We start from the raw sequence: 18,340 nt of genomic DNA, 5'->3' as shown, positions 1-18,340 counted from the left end.
GACTAGAGCTGTCAACTGAATGAAAAACATAGTAATACCACGTAGTTCTCAAAGCCATCTGGGGATTTGTGGCAATTTATTTTCATCAGAGCCTCTTTGATTACATTGAACCAAGTCTGCCTTTTATACAGTGCACTAAAATAACCCAGAGAGTGCCAGAACACCAGCACTGTACACCAGCTCATCTGCTGCCTATTTCTAGTGTGCAACACAGTGCATTGGTGGGCTGCTTGGTGCTGAGCCCGCCATCCTGCACACACTGCACAGCCCAACAAGCAAACATGATAAAGAAAGGTACTTTGCTATCCTTCATAACATTATGGCTTCTTATCTTTCAAATACCAAAGCACAGACTCACTCTGAATCTGCTTGTCCTGTATCTCTGCTGTCTTCTAGGCCATCTTTGACCCAGAAAGAGATAAGTAAACCAGGCATCGCTTATTAAATGGCTAACTAGAGAATTTGCTCGCTCTGTGCCCCCACAGAGGCAGAGGTGCTCGCCAGCTGCACATGACTCACCAGAAGGGACAGAGAAAGCCAGTCTGTAAAAGGCCAAATTCTCAGTGGCTTCAGGAGAAACATAATCTGTACAAGAAGACTGGGTTAAAAACGTGCGCGTGAAAGTGCAGAATGCGTTAAAACCTCACTCGGGGCCTCGATATCCAAGGCGAAGAGCACAACCCTTCCCCACTTCCAAATGGGCAAAGTGACAAGAGCCTGAACACCACTGAAGTCAGGAGTACCTGTGGTACCCCTCAGTAGTTAAAGTCTTTCAGAGTCTGCGTTTTCCCATGCTGGATCTCAGCATTAATATCCCCTCCACAGGAGCTCCCGGACTGTCAATCATCTTCTGCCAGAGGTGCTGTTCTTCCCCTTGAGAGTCCATCCAGTCAACCTCCTTGCCGTTACTTACGCCTGGCAATCACAAAAACATGAGGCATTTTGCCATATTAGAAAGCAGGTACTTGATATCCTCGCTCATTCGCTCCAACAGTGCATAAGAAAGATGACGAGCACTTTACACTATCGCCTGTACCGGGAGTTACACTGAAAACGGGTAGCTCCTGGAGAGCACCAGTTTGTCATTAAACTCCTTTGTGGCATAGAGGCACATAATAACATCCTTACTCTGCACCACAAGCAACTTTCTCCTAACAGAGAAGGAATGGATTCACGCCTCTTCCAGATCACACCATTGTCAGCAGAAAGGCTTCTGCTGGACAAAAGTAGTCCCCTTCTCATTGAGATGCTAAGAAATGCTTCCAAGGTATTCCCAGTTCTTCTAGGCCATGCAGAAGTACAACTGGGCACCAAATTTTTCTGTCTCACTCAATGGAGGAAAGAACTAAATCATCGACAGATTACATGTTGCCTTCTCTCCCTCTTCAGTTTCCGCAAGTTCCCATATACTTTCCATATACTCAGTAACATTTCTGTGCTTCATGTACACAGATCACATGGAGCAAGGAAGAAGGAGAGCAGAACAAGAATAGCAATCATGAGTCAGATGGGATCTTACCATTTCCAGTGCTCAAACGGACACCTCCTAAAAAAATATTACTGGAGAGCGACTCCTTGTCCCACACAGTCAATTCTAGGCAGACATTGCGTATATCCCTCGAATTCAAGCCACTGAAAGCAAAGGTATGATTCCACTGGGGGTTCACACTCTTCTTTATTATGGGAGTTTTGTGTTTTGTAGCTTTGCTGTCATCTGGGAGCAGGTATCTGGGAGAGACAGAAAAGGAAAATTGAATACATAGACAGGTTGTCACATAACATTCACAAAGAATTACAATCATGTCGAGGCTCAAAAGGGATCAAGACCCCATCTCCCCAGTGTTATTAAAATAAGCATATACCTGAAGTGTGTATTTTTCATTTGTGCTCCCTTTGTTCTTATAGTTACAACGTCAGTTACCACCAGCAGAAACTGGAATTAGGTCCCCTTGCCCCAGGTTTTGGGTCTTAACCGCAAACTTTTTATTTCAGTGAGGCTAAATACAGACAGAATCATAAAGATGTTGGCTAGAAGGGGCCTCTGGAGTCACCTCAGCCAGTGTCCCTCTCAAAGCAGGACAGGAGGTTCTCCAGAAAGAAATGGAAATGACTGATAAGGAAGGACTTTAGCAGGTTGGCATCATTAATTTGAGTTGCCTAAAGTCCCATTGAGTGCAGAAACACAAATGCTATGAAGTCTGACAAGCTCTTCCCATTTTAATTTTAGTGGAGAATTCCTTCAATAAAAGTAGAAGAACTTAATACTTTAGTTGAAAATCAGAGGTCTCTACAAACTTTTATAGTCTGTACCTTTACCTCCTTCAGCAAAGCTAATGGAATAACTATGTGGTTGCACATAAATACTAAAGGGTCAGACATACAAATTATGCCATTAGACCTCGATCAGGATTCCTGTGCAGACTTTTACTTGACAATAAACATGAAGTGGTTTACTGCAGTGGGCTAACTGTGGGCTAATCTACATCCAATGTCCTCAAGCTAACAATGCAGATTAGACCACTGCAGCACCTCAACTGGTTCACAGCATCTTGATTATGCATTTCGCCATGACACGACAGACCAATAGTCCGAGGAAAACACACTCCTGTTCCACTGTACTGAATAATCCATGTCAGCAACAGCAACCACCACTAACTAAAGACAGTCCAGAGAATTATTTGCCACGCATTCCTACTGCTAACGTAAAAAGGTTTTGACAACGTTTTCTCCCTGAAGTCTGTTGTGAGCTCCAGGTGGGAACAAGCCATAGTGGGATCAGACACTCTATTTCCAGTAAAAGGAAAAGCCTTCACATCTATCAGGAAAAGAGAGATGCCACGGGAGCACAAATACATAGGAAGAATAGCTCAAACTTTTTCTACATGAAGTGTATGAGCTCAGTGATAGTTTGAAGCACACTATAAGATTAAGATAAATTCTCAGCTCCACCAAGGAATTAAAGCCAGGATGTGTTCTGTGGTCCCCATTTAGTAACAACATTCACACCATTACTAATGAGCTAGAGCATATCTAAAAATCAGCAATTCTGAAATCTAGCATTGACAAAAACTGGCAAAAAAAAAGTTTTAAGGCATCCAATATTTCCTAAATGTAACATTTCTAATGCATAACCTCTATTTATGAAAAATCCAATATAGTGAGGCATGCAGGATTATGTTTTTTATTCAAACACAAGTATATCCTAAATGTAGCATTTTCTGTATAGTTTGAACTCTGACAGTCCAACAAAAAATGCTGCTTATCTAATAAAAAGGCATATGTGTCACACTTTGTATATTTTTATGTACCCACATGAACACAGGCATATAAGTGACACAGACCTTAAATTTCTCAAAATTATGCATCTTTAAAATCAAACCTGAAAGCCATCACAGAAATTTTAAACATCTTCTTTAAAAGAATATAAAACGTTACCGATGAACCACAACTAGAGTTAAGGCACTACGTTTGAAGTCAGCGATAGAATTCCTGGGAACCCTCAGGGTTTAAATGTGCTCCTTGACACTGTACTACATGCTGAAGAGCTTTCCCCCCCAAAAAAAACACCCAAAACTATTTATAGTATAAGAGAGAAAAATATTTTCTCATTTAGCATATTTACTTGAATAAAAACAGGCCTTCCTCACACACACAATGAATTTTCTCTTTCTCCATGTTGTAGGTTCCATCCATTAGAAAGAACCTCAGTTTGATGGAGTGTGACAGCTTTTATAGGCGCTATTTGCAGTTTTACAAGGAATTCAAACAGATTCGTATCTTCCTGAAAACAAGTTTCTTATTCAGGATGTGGTCTGGCTGCGACTCTTGGTAAAAAATACATACCCTTTCAATTTGCTGAAAACGTAAATGTCACCATCAGATCAGGTATCATCTCCAGTGCGAGAACCCTCATTTACAAATTCTTGCCTCCAGGAGTGATGAATGTTCACCTACCTCTCTCTGCCAACTCAGTGGAAGTGTTTTCTTTTACCAAATGTTATATTCTGTAACAGCATGCACATTAGCACCCTGGAGACTTACGTATGAATGGTTCTGTTTCTTGACTGAGTGGTACTTAAACACAACTGTATTGAACCACTGGGACAACTTATACCTCTCTGCCCTTATTCCACAGCATCCTTCCCTTCAGCATGACATTTCAAGCTGCCAATAGCTTTTCAGGACTGAACACACACATATAGATATGTTGAAAAAAATTGGACCAGACAAAATACGGTTCAGTGCAGCCATTAAAAAGTAGGGAGAAAAAAACCCCCACAGACCCTTTCACGAAAGTGTCAGATGTGCCTCCTGATTTCACTGCTGTTAAATTCTTTGCTTCTTTGATGAGGACTTCTAATATACCTCCAGATGGCATGTGAGAGTCTCCCTTCTTTCCTTTTTTAAAGCTCTTCTTTCCTATACATAGAACAGAGTTGCAACATCATCACTGGAAATTAGATATACACTGCAAGACTCATTTGGAAATGTAAATTGTCTTGGCTAGATTTTCTTTTTTAATCATTTACTGCAATGGGATTAAAATATTCCTTATAAGGAGATACTGATTCTCTGTGGGTAGAGAAACTGTTAAGGCAGGGACAGAAAATTCACTCCATATATGATAAAGAACTTGCCCACGTAACTAGCTAGTCCTTGCTAGACACAACAGTGTCCTGTCTGAAGTCCTGCACAAATCTAAGTATTTGTGGATTACTATCCCGAACACAAAGAACTGCAGGTCCTGTAAGCCCTACCCTCTTTTCAGCATTCACTTCCACCAGTGACGTTAAGGCAGCCCTACGCCACAAGCAAGGTGTAAATGCAAAGCTGAAAACGCAGAAATACACCGCACGTGTTCCACGTGTAAGGATGTGGTGCCCCTCGGAGACCGTGACAAAGGACACGGTGCTCACCCACACGCTACTGCTTTCGAACAGCAGCGTGAGGACACGTGTACTTGCTGCCGCTGCAGGTTCCAAGAGGCTTATCAGCGGGGATTGTACACGCTGATTCAGGCTGAAAACATTAGAAAAAAAGATCACGAGTGATGTTAAAATGTACAAGTTTAAAAAAATTCAGACAGTGTATTTCTGGCATTTGCAAACAATTTTTAAGAGTGAAAACCTGGGAATGACTGCTAGCAGAAGGAATGTAATTGTCAAAAAAAGAAAGAAAAAGTCTAATACACCTATCAAACCCTGATGCTAACAAGCAATACTGTCACTAAGACAGTGGTGCACCTGCGTCTGGTATTATCCATGTACACCCAGGTGCTACTCACTGATTGCTTTCACTTCAGATGATTGCTGTTCCTCATGCTACTACAATGCAAAGAGTTAGTAACTATTTTCCCCTGTTCATCATTGATGAAAATAATGGCTTACCCTAAAGAATTCAAATAAAAATTTACAGGACTGAATTACAGCAGTAATACAGTACAACTGGGCAGAGGTAAAGCTGTGTGAAAAAACAGTCATGGTGAGGAGCTAGGTAAGCTTAAATATAATTAAGCGTGAAGAACTAAGTGAAGTCTATTCCTTCATCAGCTGTACGCTGCATATAACTACCTGAACAAAGTACCCACAGGCTATGATGTAGCTAGTTTATTTCTATGTGGCTGTCCTCAATCATATTATTTTTAATTAGGACACAGCCATGCATCAACACTTGACTGCACACTCCTCTTCCCTTCTCTCTCCTTAAGTTCAATGCAAGAGAAGAGGATGGAGCAGGAGAAACATACTCACAGTTCAAAATTACCACAGATAAAGACAACTAGTATATTTGATACCAATCTGCACAAATACTGTCACTTCACCCCAGGTTAGGACTTTTAATACTCAGAGATGTTATTATACGCTGCCGTTAATGTTTGCTTTACCTTGAAACTGCCCTAGAGGAAGCATTAGGTTTCTGTCTGGGGGAATGTAACGTAAAACAACCGTCAGTTCTCCTTTATATTGAAGCCCGGCATCTGTCACAACCTCCACCTGAAAAGAAAGAAAGAAACAAAATGGAAATCCAGCTAAGGTTAATCATTCACCTTCTCTTTCAGATTATAATTTTGTTGTACCAATACAGTATTTGAAACACTTCTTAAACACATCAAGACGTACCAGCCCACTTTCAGATAATTAGACATTCCAGGTTGAACGCAATCACATTTTAGAAGACTTTATGAGCTAGGCAATGCAAGCTCTCAGAAGAATAAAGCCACACAGCACTAGACGCTCTTCAATGAACACAGAGAGGAAAGGGAGATCTAGCATGAATAAGTGAAGAAAACAAACTGAAAAAAACCCCTCAAACTTATTTCTCGACATATAAACTGCATCTAATTTAAGCTGACATTCAGCCCGTATTGACCCCAATCAGGATTTTAAACCAAAATTGGTTTCATGTACTGTAGAGGAGTCACTCCTGAGTCACTCTTGGAATGGAGGTGTGGGGAACAAGGCGAGGGAAGAGAGAGTCCAGCTCTGAAATAGAAAAACTTCTCAAAAACCATTTGAATCCTGCCCAGAAAGAATGCATTCAGTGCTTTCCAGAGCATCCTTGTTAAAAGAACATTAGGCCTTCACTGACGTGCGCTGAACTTCCATCCACATTGTAAGGAGTTGGAAACTACATTTTAAAAACAACAGATGCAGCTCAGAGAGAACATGTCTCAGTTCAAGCCGACTTCTAGAAAAACGAAGTGCAGCGAAACAAAGAAGTCTCGTACATTTACGTTAGAGATCAGGTCTATGAAAAACTCAGGTATATGCTAACCTTGCTCAGTGATGTCCACTAATGGAGGTGGGACTACTCAGATGCTCACATTTCTGTACATGCTTGAGTGCTTAGGTTTGGGTACAAGTCAACATGTCTTCCCTACCTCTCAACAGGGACAAGGCACACGTATGAAAAAGAGAGGACCCTCAAGTGCCAAGACATGCACACACCAAGGTACCACACAAGCCTTTAAAGAACTGCTTACAGATGAATGTCTGATCAGTGACAGTATTTCTCTGAAATGCATTCAGCTTGTTTCCTGGCTCCCCAGGAAGGTCAAAATTCTATTATCAAAAGAAAACAGAACCAAAACCCCCCACCAGAAGCACACACGGTGATATGTGCAGTCAGCACTGCCTTCATATCACAGAGTCCAGGCTCAGGCAGTGACCGTGTTAGTTAGTGGGGCTAAGTCTGTACACAAGGATGGGACAGGGAACAAAGCAATTTTAGTGACAGCAACATAGCCCTTTTGAGACTTCGAAGCACTTTTACAGCAATGCAGGCGTTCCTGCACTGACTCTGAGAAAAACAGTCCTGTCTCCACTACTGTCTGATGCCAGTTTCTACAACAGAGGACAAAAGAAAACCTATAGTAAACGGCTGTGGAATAATTTGCACAACATCTAAATCTTGCCAGTCAGCCAGCTCACTTATGGTCTAAACTATGCAAGTTTAGGTTCAAGCTTCCCATAAAGGCAGAAAGAATTATTTTTTCTCGTCTACTGGTGGACAAGTGATGGTCTAAGTTCTTACGTCAGGAACAATTTGTCAACCTCCCCCACAAACCCACATATAACTCAGCTCTAGACTGCCCCTTCTTTAAACACAGAACCATTTTCTCTTCTTTTTCTTAACCACACACCTCTTGAAAACAGACATTCAATGCTCATAGAAGAAAGAGGTCTTAAAGTCTCCAACCTTTTCTCTAAAGCAGCTAAATGATTCATGGTAGAAAAATTGCTCCTGAGGGAACCAGCAGATGAAGTTGCTAAGCCACTATCCATCATATTTGAGAAGTCACGGCAGTCTGGTGAAGTTCCTGCTGACTAGAAAAGGGGAAACAACGCCCAATTTCAAAAAGGGAAAAAGAGACCACCTGGGGAATTACAGGCCAGTCAGTCTCATCTCTGTGCCCAGCAAGATCATGGAGTGGATCCTTCTGGAAACTATTCTAGGACACATGGAAAATAAGGAGGTGATTGGTGACAGCCAACATGGCTTCACTAAGGGCAAATCGTGCCTGACAAATTTGGTGGCCTTCTATAATGGGGTTACAGTGCTGGTGGATACAGGAAGAGCAACCGACATCATCTATTTTGACTTGTGCAAAGTGTTTGACACTCTCCCACACAACATCCTTGTCTCTAAATTGGAGAGGATGGATTTGACAGATGGACCACTCAGTGAATAAGGAATTGGCTGGATGGTCACACTTAAAGAGTCACAGTCAACGGCTTGATGTATGAGCAGAGACCAGTGACGAGTGGTGTTCTTCAGGGGTTGGTACTGGGACTGGTGCTGTTTAACATCTTTGTTGGTGACATGGACAGTGGGATTGAGTGTACCCTCAGCAAGTCTGCGGACAACACCAAGCTGTGTGGTGTGGTTGACACACCGGAGGGAAGGGAGGCCATCCAGAGGGACCTTGATAGGCTGGAGAGGTGGGCCTGTGTGAACCTCATGAAGTTCAACAAGACCAACTGCAAGGTCCTGCAGCTGGGTCAGGTCAAACCCAAGCACAGATACAGGCTGGGCGATGAGTGGATTGAGAGCAGCCCTGCGGAGAAGGACATATGGGTGTTGGTGGATGAAAAACTGAATATGAGCCAGCAGTGTGTGCTCACAGCCCAGAAAGCCAATCGCATCCTGGGCTGCGTGAAGAGAGGTGTAGCCAGCAGGTCGAGGGAGGTGATTCTGCCCCTCTACTCTGCTCTGGTGAGACCCCACCTACAGTGCTGTGTCCAGCTCTGGGGCCCCCAGAATAAGACAGATATGGACCTGCTTGAGCGGGTCCAGAGTTGGGCCATGAAGATGACCAGGGGGCTGGAGCACCTCCCCTGTGAGGACAGGCTGAGAGAGTTTGGGTTGTTCTGCCTGGCGAAGAGAAGGCTCCGGGAGACCTTACAGCGGCCCTCCAGTGCTTAAAGGGGGCCTGCAGGAAAGGTGGGGAGGGACTCTTGGTCAGGGAGTATAGTGATGAGGCGAGAGGTAATGGTTTCAAACTGGAAGAGGAGAAATTTAGATTAGATATTGGGAAGAAGTTCTTTCCTGTGAGGGTGTTGAGGCGGTCTCTGCTCATACATCAAGCCGTTGACTGTGACTCTTTAAGTCCCCCTCCCTGGCAGTGTTCAAGGCCAGGCTGGATGGGGCTTTGAGCAACCTGGTCTGACGGAAGGTGTCCCTGCCCATGGCAGGGGGCTTGGAACTAGATGATATTTAAGGTCCCTTCCAACCCAAACCATTCTGTCATTCTATGAAATAAAGCGCTGTATTAATCCCAGGAAATGTTTCACTGCCACTCCCATCTCTATCAGGCAGATTATATGGGAGAAAGGCATGTCATTTGCATGTGTATTAACCTGTGCTTTTTTAAAAATTCAAAATGCAATAATTGATATTTTAAAGAAGAGACCAATTTCCTTACGTATCTTCTGGCAAATTATTTACTGATATATACATTTGCGACAGTTTAGATGTAAGCCTCACAAAGGGCTATACCTAGAAATTAATTATACATCTCCCATCTGACAGCAAGGCACAAATCAAACACTCCCTCCTAAAATCCCAAATATAACACTATTTCCTTAAAAATAATGAACACATAGCAAACGAGTAATCTGAGTCTATCTCCATATCACTTGCAGTAAAACCTTGGATTTTTCTGCAGCAAGAAAAATACACTTTCTGAAATGACAATCTAACCCACTGGAATTTCTGGGGATTCTGGCTGCTGCAGGAGCCTTTAATCCTCTAGCTTTCTACAGCTCTTTGAATCTCTTCAAAAAATAAACACCTTTGCCAAAGCAGGGGGTGCCCTAGAGACAGATGTCATCCTATCCTTAGCTAAGTACAGCAAGTCCTGTTTTACAGACCAGTTGACTTGACCGCTGAGAAGTCTTATCTTGTACCTTCCTAGTTAAGGTGGGCAAGAGGTTAGTAAGCAATTTTGTCACAGCTGAAAAGTGTGAAGCACTTTGAACTGAAAAAAAGATATATTTCTTTAATAAAATGTTAAGGGTTCGGTAGGGGGGGTGGTAGAAAAATCCTTTGTTTTACATGCTTTTTAAAAAAAATAATCAATTTCTTTACCAGGTCATTTCTCCACTGTAGTTTATTACCAGATGGACTTGTAGTTTATTTAAAAGGTGTGTGTGTGGGGGGTGTTGTTCGCTCTTAAGTAGCCAATCACTTGTAAAGTTTTCATGAAGACTTTAAAACCAGTACGTTTTGATTGAATGAAGAAGAAAGATTTTATTTTTATTACCGTATTAGACACTCATAAAGTCACTGTTTTATGAACATGTTCTGAAATAACTGAACCTTGCTAAACTTTCTTTGCAACACTTTCACTGGCCCCTGGAAACACTTACCTTGGGCTGGAGCACAAACCACTCATCACACTGATTTTCAAAGTTCCAGGAATCAAATGGAATTTCCACCTCCCCAAGGAAACTGTTGTGTCCAAATCTGTCATAGTGCCAGACAGAAAGCTGCAGGGTTCTGGTTTCTAGCTGAGTGTGGCTGATGACATACTACCAAAAGAACAAGAGAAAAAGAAACTCTCAGAATAAGCATAAATAATAGTTTCCATGGAACCTTTTACAACTCTGCTCAATTTCACGAAGCTCACAGCAACTAACAAATGAAGCATGAGAGAGACATTTGTTTTCTTTGCAAACAAGATTGATCTAGCTAGAAGGCTCATAATGTCAAACCTACCTCTTTTCTTTGCAGTATGCATCCAATGGTAATTAATGTTACTGTCATGATGGTATTATTTATCGGGTATTGATGACTATAAAGTAAATGACGATGCTTAAACTACGATCCTGTTAATTCCTTATAAGTTTATGTAAAAGAAGCAGATCAACCTCAAAGTTCAGTTTGTAAGAAGAAACCCCACTGGTTCTTTCACCCCTAAAGAGAGTCTGCTGTACACTGCTTTCTAGAAACAATATCCTCCTCTCCTTTTCAATTATATCTTTGTAACTCATGAAAACTTGTTCTGGAAACAAGTAAAACTGCATCTGCAAAGCATTCACCATCTCAGTAACCATGGCTGGTTTTGGAAGCTGTTATAAAACTCCCTTGAAGAAACATCATATTCCAGTAAATACACAGAAAATTATAAACATCTGGAATTCCAGCTCTGCACACGCTGCTTTTAGCAAAAAGCCAATTAATTCCTTGAAATTCACCCTTCTCCTAGTGTTAGCTGAGGAGACCCAGATGTCTTCTTTTTTGCATCAGGAACAATGTCTGGACACAGATGCATATCCTCCAAAAGCTGAAGCGGTCAAGTCAGCTGGCGAGCCACACAAGTAGGCTATTCACGTATAGATATGTCTACAATGCTTAACCCTAGATGCCAACAGTTCCACTGTGAGAGATGTCGTATTTAGCAACAACGGAATACAAGTCAAAGAGGGAAGATACAGACAGATTTAATTATTTTTCTTCTCTAACAGTAGTAACAGTTTGGATGAACAGATGTAGCTCTTGCTTACCTACCCAGAATTCAAGTAAATCCTCTTTGTTACAATTCACATTTTTAGCAAGCTGCTATGTCTTATCCATACCAAGTTCCCTACCAGCAAGCTTCTTTAGTGCTATGTTCCTTGCTAAATAGAGTCTAACATCTTTTTTTTTCCAGTTCAGGCAAGTCTTTCCTTTACTATAAACCATTTAAAAATGAGGCTATACAAGAGACTCTCCCTTGGCAAGCATTCTGGCCAGACCAAGTGTGTGTTAGTCTGCAAAATGGTTTTGTAGCCAGGTTAAGCCAAGTATACTGGCCAGGGAACATCTATTAGCCTCTATTATAAGAAACTTACATTAAAACATCACTGGCATTACAAAAAAAAAATATTTCAGGAGAAACTGAAAAGAGTTTCTGGCCTCACAACAGCTGGCTGGGATAACTTTTGTCAATAGGCAAAGAAGGGGAATCACCAGGAGCCTTGTGGTCCACATGTCAGACAAGCAGCAAACTGGGCAGAAACTCTGCCATTCCCACCTGCACCACAGAGACAACGAAGTGAATAAGCAGGTCATGAGGAGTTCAAAATCAAAATAGTTCAGCCTTTGTAGTGGATGTGGGTAAAAGGCAAGGAAGGAAAAGCCTGGGTGCTCTGCTCCACCAGCCTTCAAGGAAGTAAACTGTCACTGTCTTTTGCAACAGAAAATGAACTTTACCACAGCTTTATAGGAAGACAGGTAGTGAAGTTATTGTTTGTATTTTCTCATCAAAGTCAGTTCTGCTTTAAAAATAAAAGCCTCCAGAGAAATTCAGACTTTACTGCAAAATCTTATTTATTTTCTCTTCAAAATCACTTATATAGGAAGTTTTAATCTAGCTCCATTTCAGCATCAGTTGCTAACTTGGGGCTTACAAAATCATTAGGGTGCTTTCAACATCTCTGAGCTCAGGTTAGACAGGAACATCAGCAGTTTTGAAAGAGATCTATGGAAACTAATAGAAGTTTTACCTATAAAGGGAAGAACCAAACAAAAACACTTCCTCAATGCTGAAAGCCAGCAATTACAACTTGTAGGATTACTAGAGGGTTTTGCTTAAATACATTCCTTTTGAGGCATCTCTTCCAAATTCTAATCCCCATACTGGAACACTTACAGAAAATGCCTGTGAACACAGGCAGCACATTCATCACAGACAGAGCGAGACAGTGTTCTCACCTTCAGTGTTTCATTAAATTCTGGATTGGTGCTGTTACTTTTAATTTTGGTCTTGCGTTTACTTTGGCGAGACTTATCAGGCAGAAGGTATGCTTTGACATATCTGCAGATCAAGTAGTAAATTATTAGCAAGGAATAAAAATGACCAGTTTGATCAAGGACCTGACATTGCTGCGTCAGCAACACATATGTAGAAATTAATTTTTGCAGTCTAAACAATGCACACATGTAACAGAATACATGAAACATTGAAAAGCATGGTCTATGAATTTAGCAATGTTTTTCAGATAGGATCAGAACAATAAAAGGCAAAGCTAAATTAATTTACTTATCCTCAGAAATGCAGAAAGCTTTCCTAACACTTTCCCTTTTGTAGTATAAGATTACTGACTGGTTACATACAGAAACACATACACTGAAAACACAAGAGAATGAAAAACTTCATACCTTGGTTACTATAGGATTACACATGATTAAAGACACTAATTACTACTTCCTGATGAGAGAATTTACATGTTATACTGAAAACTATAATGAGAAGCTCAGAAAAGGTGGTCCTTGCAAAGTGAATCTATGGATGCATGAAACCAAAGTTATCTCTATCCCTCTCTCCCTCCAAAATATCACTCCTCTCATATATTTTAGCTTTGATTCTAGAAGTAAGAAATCAATTCAGCCTCCCTATTCCTTTGTATTTTTTGCCCTTGCAGAGATTGCTATCAAACAAGTTGATAATTTAATTATTCTTACTGTTTCGCCAAAACAGGCACACAGTGCCCTAAGAAACACATTAAAAATGCATTTCCCACAGGGAATCCAAACCAAATCATCATCAAAACACTGGCTTGTAGCAACAGGATCCTATGAGTTGTGAGGCTCCTATCACAACCCCAGGCTACGTCACTGTGTGTGATGTGGAGGACACCCCTAGCAGAGCCTAAAAGTAAATTCTTCTCCGTGCTTACGGATCAGTCCTTTGCTTCTTCTCATCTGCAACAGCCAGGTTTCTGCAACTTTTTACCAGGATGTTGAGGGCACCCGTTTTGTAGCTGTAGTTGATGTTGAGAAGGATTTCGCCGCTGACCTTCACGTTGCCATAGTCACCAGTTTCACTATATACACTCAGCATGCTGTTAATGCTGGTCTGGAGGGCGAGAGAAAAAGGGGTGCAGAGGCTTAAACAAATTACTCCTTTCCAGAATCTGCTTTTTTCATAAAATCACAGCCTTGCTATATTGTCACACTTGTTAGGGACTTGCTATGAAAACAGGTACATCAGAGATACCACTTGCTTCTCTTTGATGTAAAAGGGAATAAGAACTATAATTAATAATAGATTAAATGTCTAGACAGTTGATGTTTTTCCATGCAGGACTCAAACTTGTTCATAAACATGACTAAATCTAAATCACCACTATTTAATTCATGCATGAACTGAAGAGCAGACAGGCTACATAAATTGTATGCTCACGTAAGTTCCAAGCCGGGGTGGGGGGGGGGGAAGAATCACCTTCTTGGCTTAGCTGTCCACCTAATTTTTTACTGAGTCTTATAAGACAACTGCTGACAGAACCATTAGAAAAAATTATAAGGCTGCTTCCCATAATGGAGATGGTATAAAACCATGTTTGTTCAAAGTGACACCCACCTATCATTAGAAATTCTAAAAGAATAAGCAAAATTCCATACCCACCATTTCAACAATTTTCCTAAAGCCAAAAGTTTAGCAAAAATCCCACAAAATCTTCCACTGCAGCATAATATATCATCCCCAAATGTCTTTTTTTTTTTTCCACTCATGCCATACAGCATACTGCTATGAGGATTTCCTCTTCCAAAAGATTACAATTAGGAAAGAACTAAATATTTTTAAAGAAAACCAGAGCAATATGCACGCTGCCAGAACCAAAGGCATTTGAGAAATCTGGTGTGCATTTTCTTTTGAGTCATCCAGCAAGATTGCTCAAAAGCTTATATAACCATCTAAACCCTAACACAGAGGAACCTTGCAAGACACACAGGTATAGTCTTCAACAGAAAGGGAGAAAAGAGGAAGAAACCTTAAAAGTAAGCTAAGCAGAGGATTCACGAGAACTCACAGTATCACCGTCTGTTTCAGGCACATTTAAATACGTCCATTTTCTGTCAGAGCCTTCTGGGGAGCTCTTTAAAGAAAGCAGGGCAAAAGGGCAAGAGAAAAGAGCATTACATAGCTGCAGTAAGAAAGAATAAGTGCAGTGACAAATCTTTACCTATACAGACAAGGAAAAGGAACTTTGCATTGCAAAGCCATAGCAAGCAAGCAAGCAAAACGTATCATCAAATCAGAGGAAAGCTAAGTGTTTTCCATATACTTTCAAGTACTGAAGGACACGTGCGTGGCTCAAGGTAATTAAACAGAAACAAAGTATCTGCTGTACCAAAATTAACAAATTACATTTTAGAACATCAGCTCAGCAGATTTGGAATTTGTATTAGACTGTGTTCGGATTTGTCCTCATTTATGTCTGCATAAAGTCAATTCTCACTTAAGCTACTCAAAAGCTAAGCATTCATGTATTTGTAGGATTGGTGCCTTTGTAAGAAATTGCAGTTTCTCTGCGGAGTTTGTAAGAATGGACAAAAATGCAAATGTTTAAACATGTCACTGTCTGGGAAAAAAAATATACAATAACAGAATATCGGGGGAAACATTTTCCCCACCTTTGTTTGCTAGAGGATTATCTGGAAACATCACCAAGGAGCTCAAGGGAAACTGCATCTTGATCTACCTCTTTCCTTATCAGCTGCAGGGAGGAAGGAAGAACACACAAAAAAAATTGGCCTGTGGCAATACTCGGCTCTCGGGCACCTTGCCTAAGGGCCCTGCAGCAAAGAAAGCTGGAGGGATAAGCAGGTCTGTATCAATATGGCAAGCAACAGACACTAAAAACCAGAACAAGCAATTGTTATCCAGAAAGTTAATTTTATACGTCATGTAGGAATAACAAACAGCAAAAAGGGTGGGTTTTTGTATTTCTGCTGGCCTTCTTTATCCCTCATTTGAAAAAAAGAAAAAAGCTTGTCCTTTTATTCCTTTGTACAATTGGCTGAAATTTTATGAACAGGACTGGTTACAATTACTGGAGAATCAGCAACACACACCAACAAACATGTCATATTTCCTCCTATTCCTAACATGCCTCGAGCTAAATTCCAGCCTTTACCATTTATGCATTTCCACCTCTAGCACACATGAAAATGGGTATCCTTGGATTAGTGAATTTACCAGTTCCAGCAAGAGCTACAAAATGCCTAAATTATCCTTGTAACAAGAAAGCAACAAGCTGTGTGCCCACTTCAGAAAAAAACCAAGGTTATACTAACACGAGGAGGAGGATGAGTTCTTCTCTACTGAATCCAAAAGTTCTTTTCCTTGATCCTCCGTTAAGTAGTCAGCGAGGGATAAACGATTGGGAAAAACACCCCACAGAGAGTCCTAAACAAATAGGTGACTTCTGACCCCAGAATTTATGCAAACACAATTTCTGAATTGTTTACAAATCACACACAAAATAACACAAATTTTGTAGAAGTATTTGATATACTTGATTTTTTTTCCCCACAGACTCTGTTCTGTGGCATTTACACTGGACATCACATACACTAAATCTAATGTCCTTAAGAAATCTACTCATTATCCAGTTTCATAAGTAGTAAACAACCACCAGATACAGAGGATGGCAGAGCCCCATTTTAGCACCTCACTAAGAATTACATTTGTTATGCATCATATCTTATTGCTGCAGTAAGGCAGTGAAACAATTAAGTCTTACTCATGTGATAAGTCTTGACAATGCCACGTTAATATGTTTAGAAGAGAAAACGGTGAAGGATGCAGGGAAAACTAAAGACACAGTTCATCTGTTAGCTTTGGGAAAACACAAAGAAAAACACCCTAATTCTGAGATACAGTTCCTGTTCAATGTCACTTTCCGTTTCCATTTTTGCTCACTCATGTTACTGGCAAGTTTCAAGTGTATTTACCCTTTAAGGTATTTATTTCTTCCTTTACTTCAAATGCTCATTGTCAGAGTAGTCATACTGTACTTCAATTTCTCATATTTGAAAAAATAAAGAAAAAATAAATAAAAAACATGCAGTTAGAGCCTATTGTTCATTAATAACATTATTTCAACATGACTTCATAGTACACAGTCATTTGACAGATAAGTACACGGAAAAAAAACATACAGTGCAGAAGGCTCAAAGGCTAACAACAAGCAGAGTAAAGGCAAAAATAAGAGAGGGGGGAACGTTAGTAACTAGCAACACACACTTAAGGGAAACGAAAAAAAAAAACAAAAAACTTGTAAAATTGACCTGCTCTTGCAGGGAGCAGCAGCTTGCCGCTCGCAACTTTGCCATTAACATAGCACGCAGTGACATTAAAAAATCATGTCATGGTGAATACAGAGAAACGAGAGCATCGAGATGTGAGATTATCTCAAAGCTACAGGACTGGAAAAGCTACGCTCTGCTTCAGAAAAAGGTCAAAGGGAAATCTACAGCAAAGGACAAAACCCAGTGCACAGACAGAATGCTGCCTCCAGCACATAAAGGGAAGGCTCTCTAAACGCAGTTCCTCAATTAGAGGCCTAAACGGAGAAAGCACTTAAGCACCTACAATCCTCATACCAATATTGAAAGGAAATAAAAATAATTCTGTCTATAAAATCCACGGGATCAGCAAGCATCGGAAGCAATGAGTCATGGTCAGCCTTGGGTAACTGGGTCTGATTAGACCAGTGTCAACAGGGTACATTTGCTCAAGACTGATTTGGCGTAAGGTGCCACGCACCTCTGTTGTGTCTGTTTCTGTGAACTACACAAATCAGAAGGGAAAAGGGTCTGGATGTGGCCAAAATACTCTGCGATGGCAATTTTCTCAGCTCTTTCTCTTCCTCAGGTAAGCCAAACTTGGATTCAGCCAGCTCCACCTCTCTGGGACCAAGAATTTAAGCAGGCATTCCCTGGGCCCTGCTTGCATGGGAGCTAATAGGGATGCAGGCTAGAAAGGACAGTTGACTGGTTACTGCCATGGACCAAGTATTCTCTTCCTTCTTAGCATACAGACTCCTCATCTCTCTTCATCCTCTTCAACTCTCTTATCTTCTCTCTGGAGTTTGTTGCAGTTTTCTGATACTCTATATGCTGACCAGAGCTATTCTTAGGCACAAGTCATGAATAAGTGTGGCCAGAGAGGGCTCCATGACTTTTCTGAAGATGTTATCAGTTGCCTACTTCCTAAGCACCAGGATCCCAAATACGAGTTACACAGCAGGTAGTCATAAAGGAGACATCTTAAAGGCTACTTTTATCATCCATTTTCTTTCCCAGTGAATAACAGACAGCATAATGAACTGCGTTAAGGCTTGTTATACCAATTTTCTTGCATCTCAAGTACCTGTTACAACCTGAAAATGCAGCTATCCTTTTAAAACCAAGGTAAGTTGCAACAGTTAGACAACTATAAGACTCAGACATCTGATTTACAGCATATAGTTTGTGGGTATGACGAGAAACAAACGGATATTACAGAAAAATATTACAATTATTGCAGAAGGTAGAAAAGTGGTCACCAACCAAAATCCCCAAGTATCTC

General features: G+C 40.8%; 1 protein-coding gene across 4 annotated transcripts in view; it reads right to left on the bottom strand.

The window, feature by feature from the left end:
• Positions 1 to 772: 772 nt before the first annotated feature.
• The window catches only part of SYTL5 (synaptotagmin like 5), a 59,173-nt gene continuing 41,605 nt past the window's right edge, over positions 773 to 18,340 (bottom strand). For 3 of the 4 annotated variants that reach the window (XM_086470589.1, XM_086470792.1, XM_086470662.1), the window contains 8 exons: positions 14,796 to 14,861; positions 13,662 to 13,840; positions 12,697 to 12,799; positions 10,371 to 10,532; positions 5,885 to 5,993; positions 4,284 to 4,419; positions 1,520 to 1,728; positions 773 to 915 (listed from right to left, as the gene is read on the bottom strand). In XM_086470589.1, the coding sequence (XP_086326715.1) occupies positions 773 to 915; positions 1,520 to 1,728; positions 4,284 to 4,419; positions 5,885 to 5,993; positions 10,371 to 10,532; positions 12,697 to 12,799; positions 13,662 to 13,840; positions 14,796 to 14,861 (1,107 nt within the window). The remainder of the gene's footprint in view (positions 916 to 1,519; positions 1,729 to 4,283; positions 4,420 to 5,884; positions 5,994 to 10,370; positions 10,533 to 12,696; positions 12,800 to 13,661; positions 13,841 to 14,795; positions 14,862 to 18,340) is intronic. The other variant, XM_086470720.1, reaches the window with a different exon arrangement.

This window comes from Leptosomus discolor, chromosome 1 (genome assembly GCF_034619465.1).
Source record: "Leptosomus discolor isolate bLepDis1 chromosome 1, bLepDis1.hap2, whole genome shotgun sequence".
Taxonomy (NCBI): Eukaryota; Metazoa; Chordata; class Aves; order Leptosomiformes; family Leptosomidae; genus Leptosomus; species Leptosomus discolor.
This window is presented reverse-complemented; position numbering and strand designations above follow the sequence as displayed.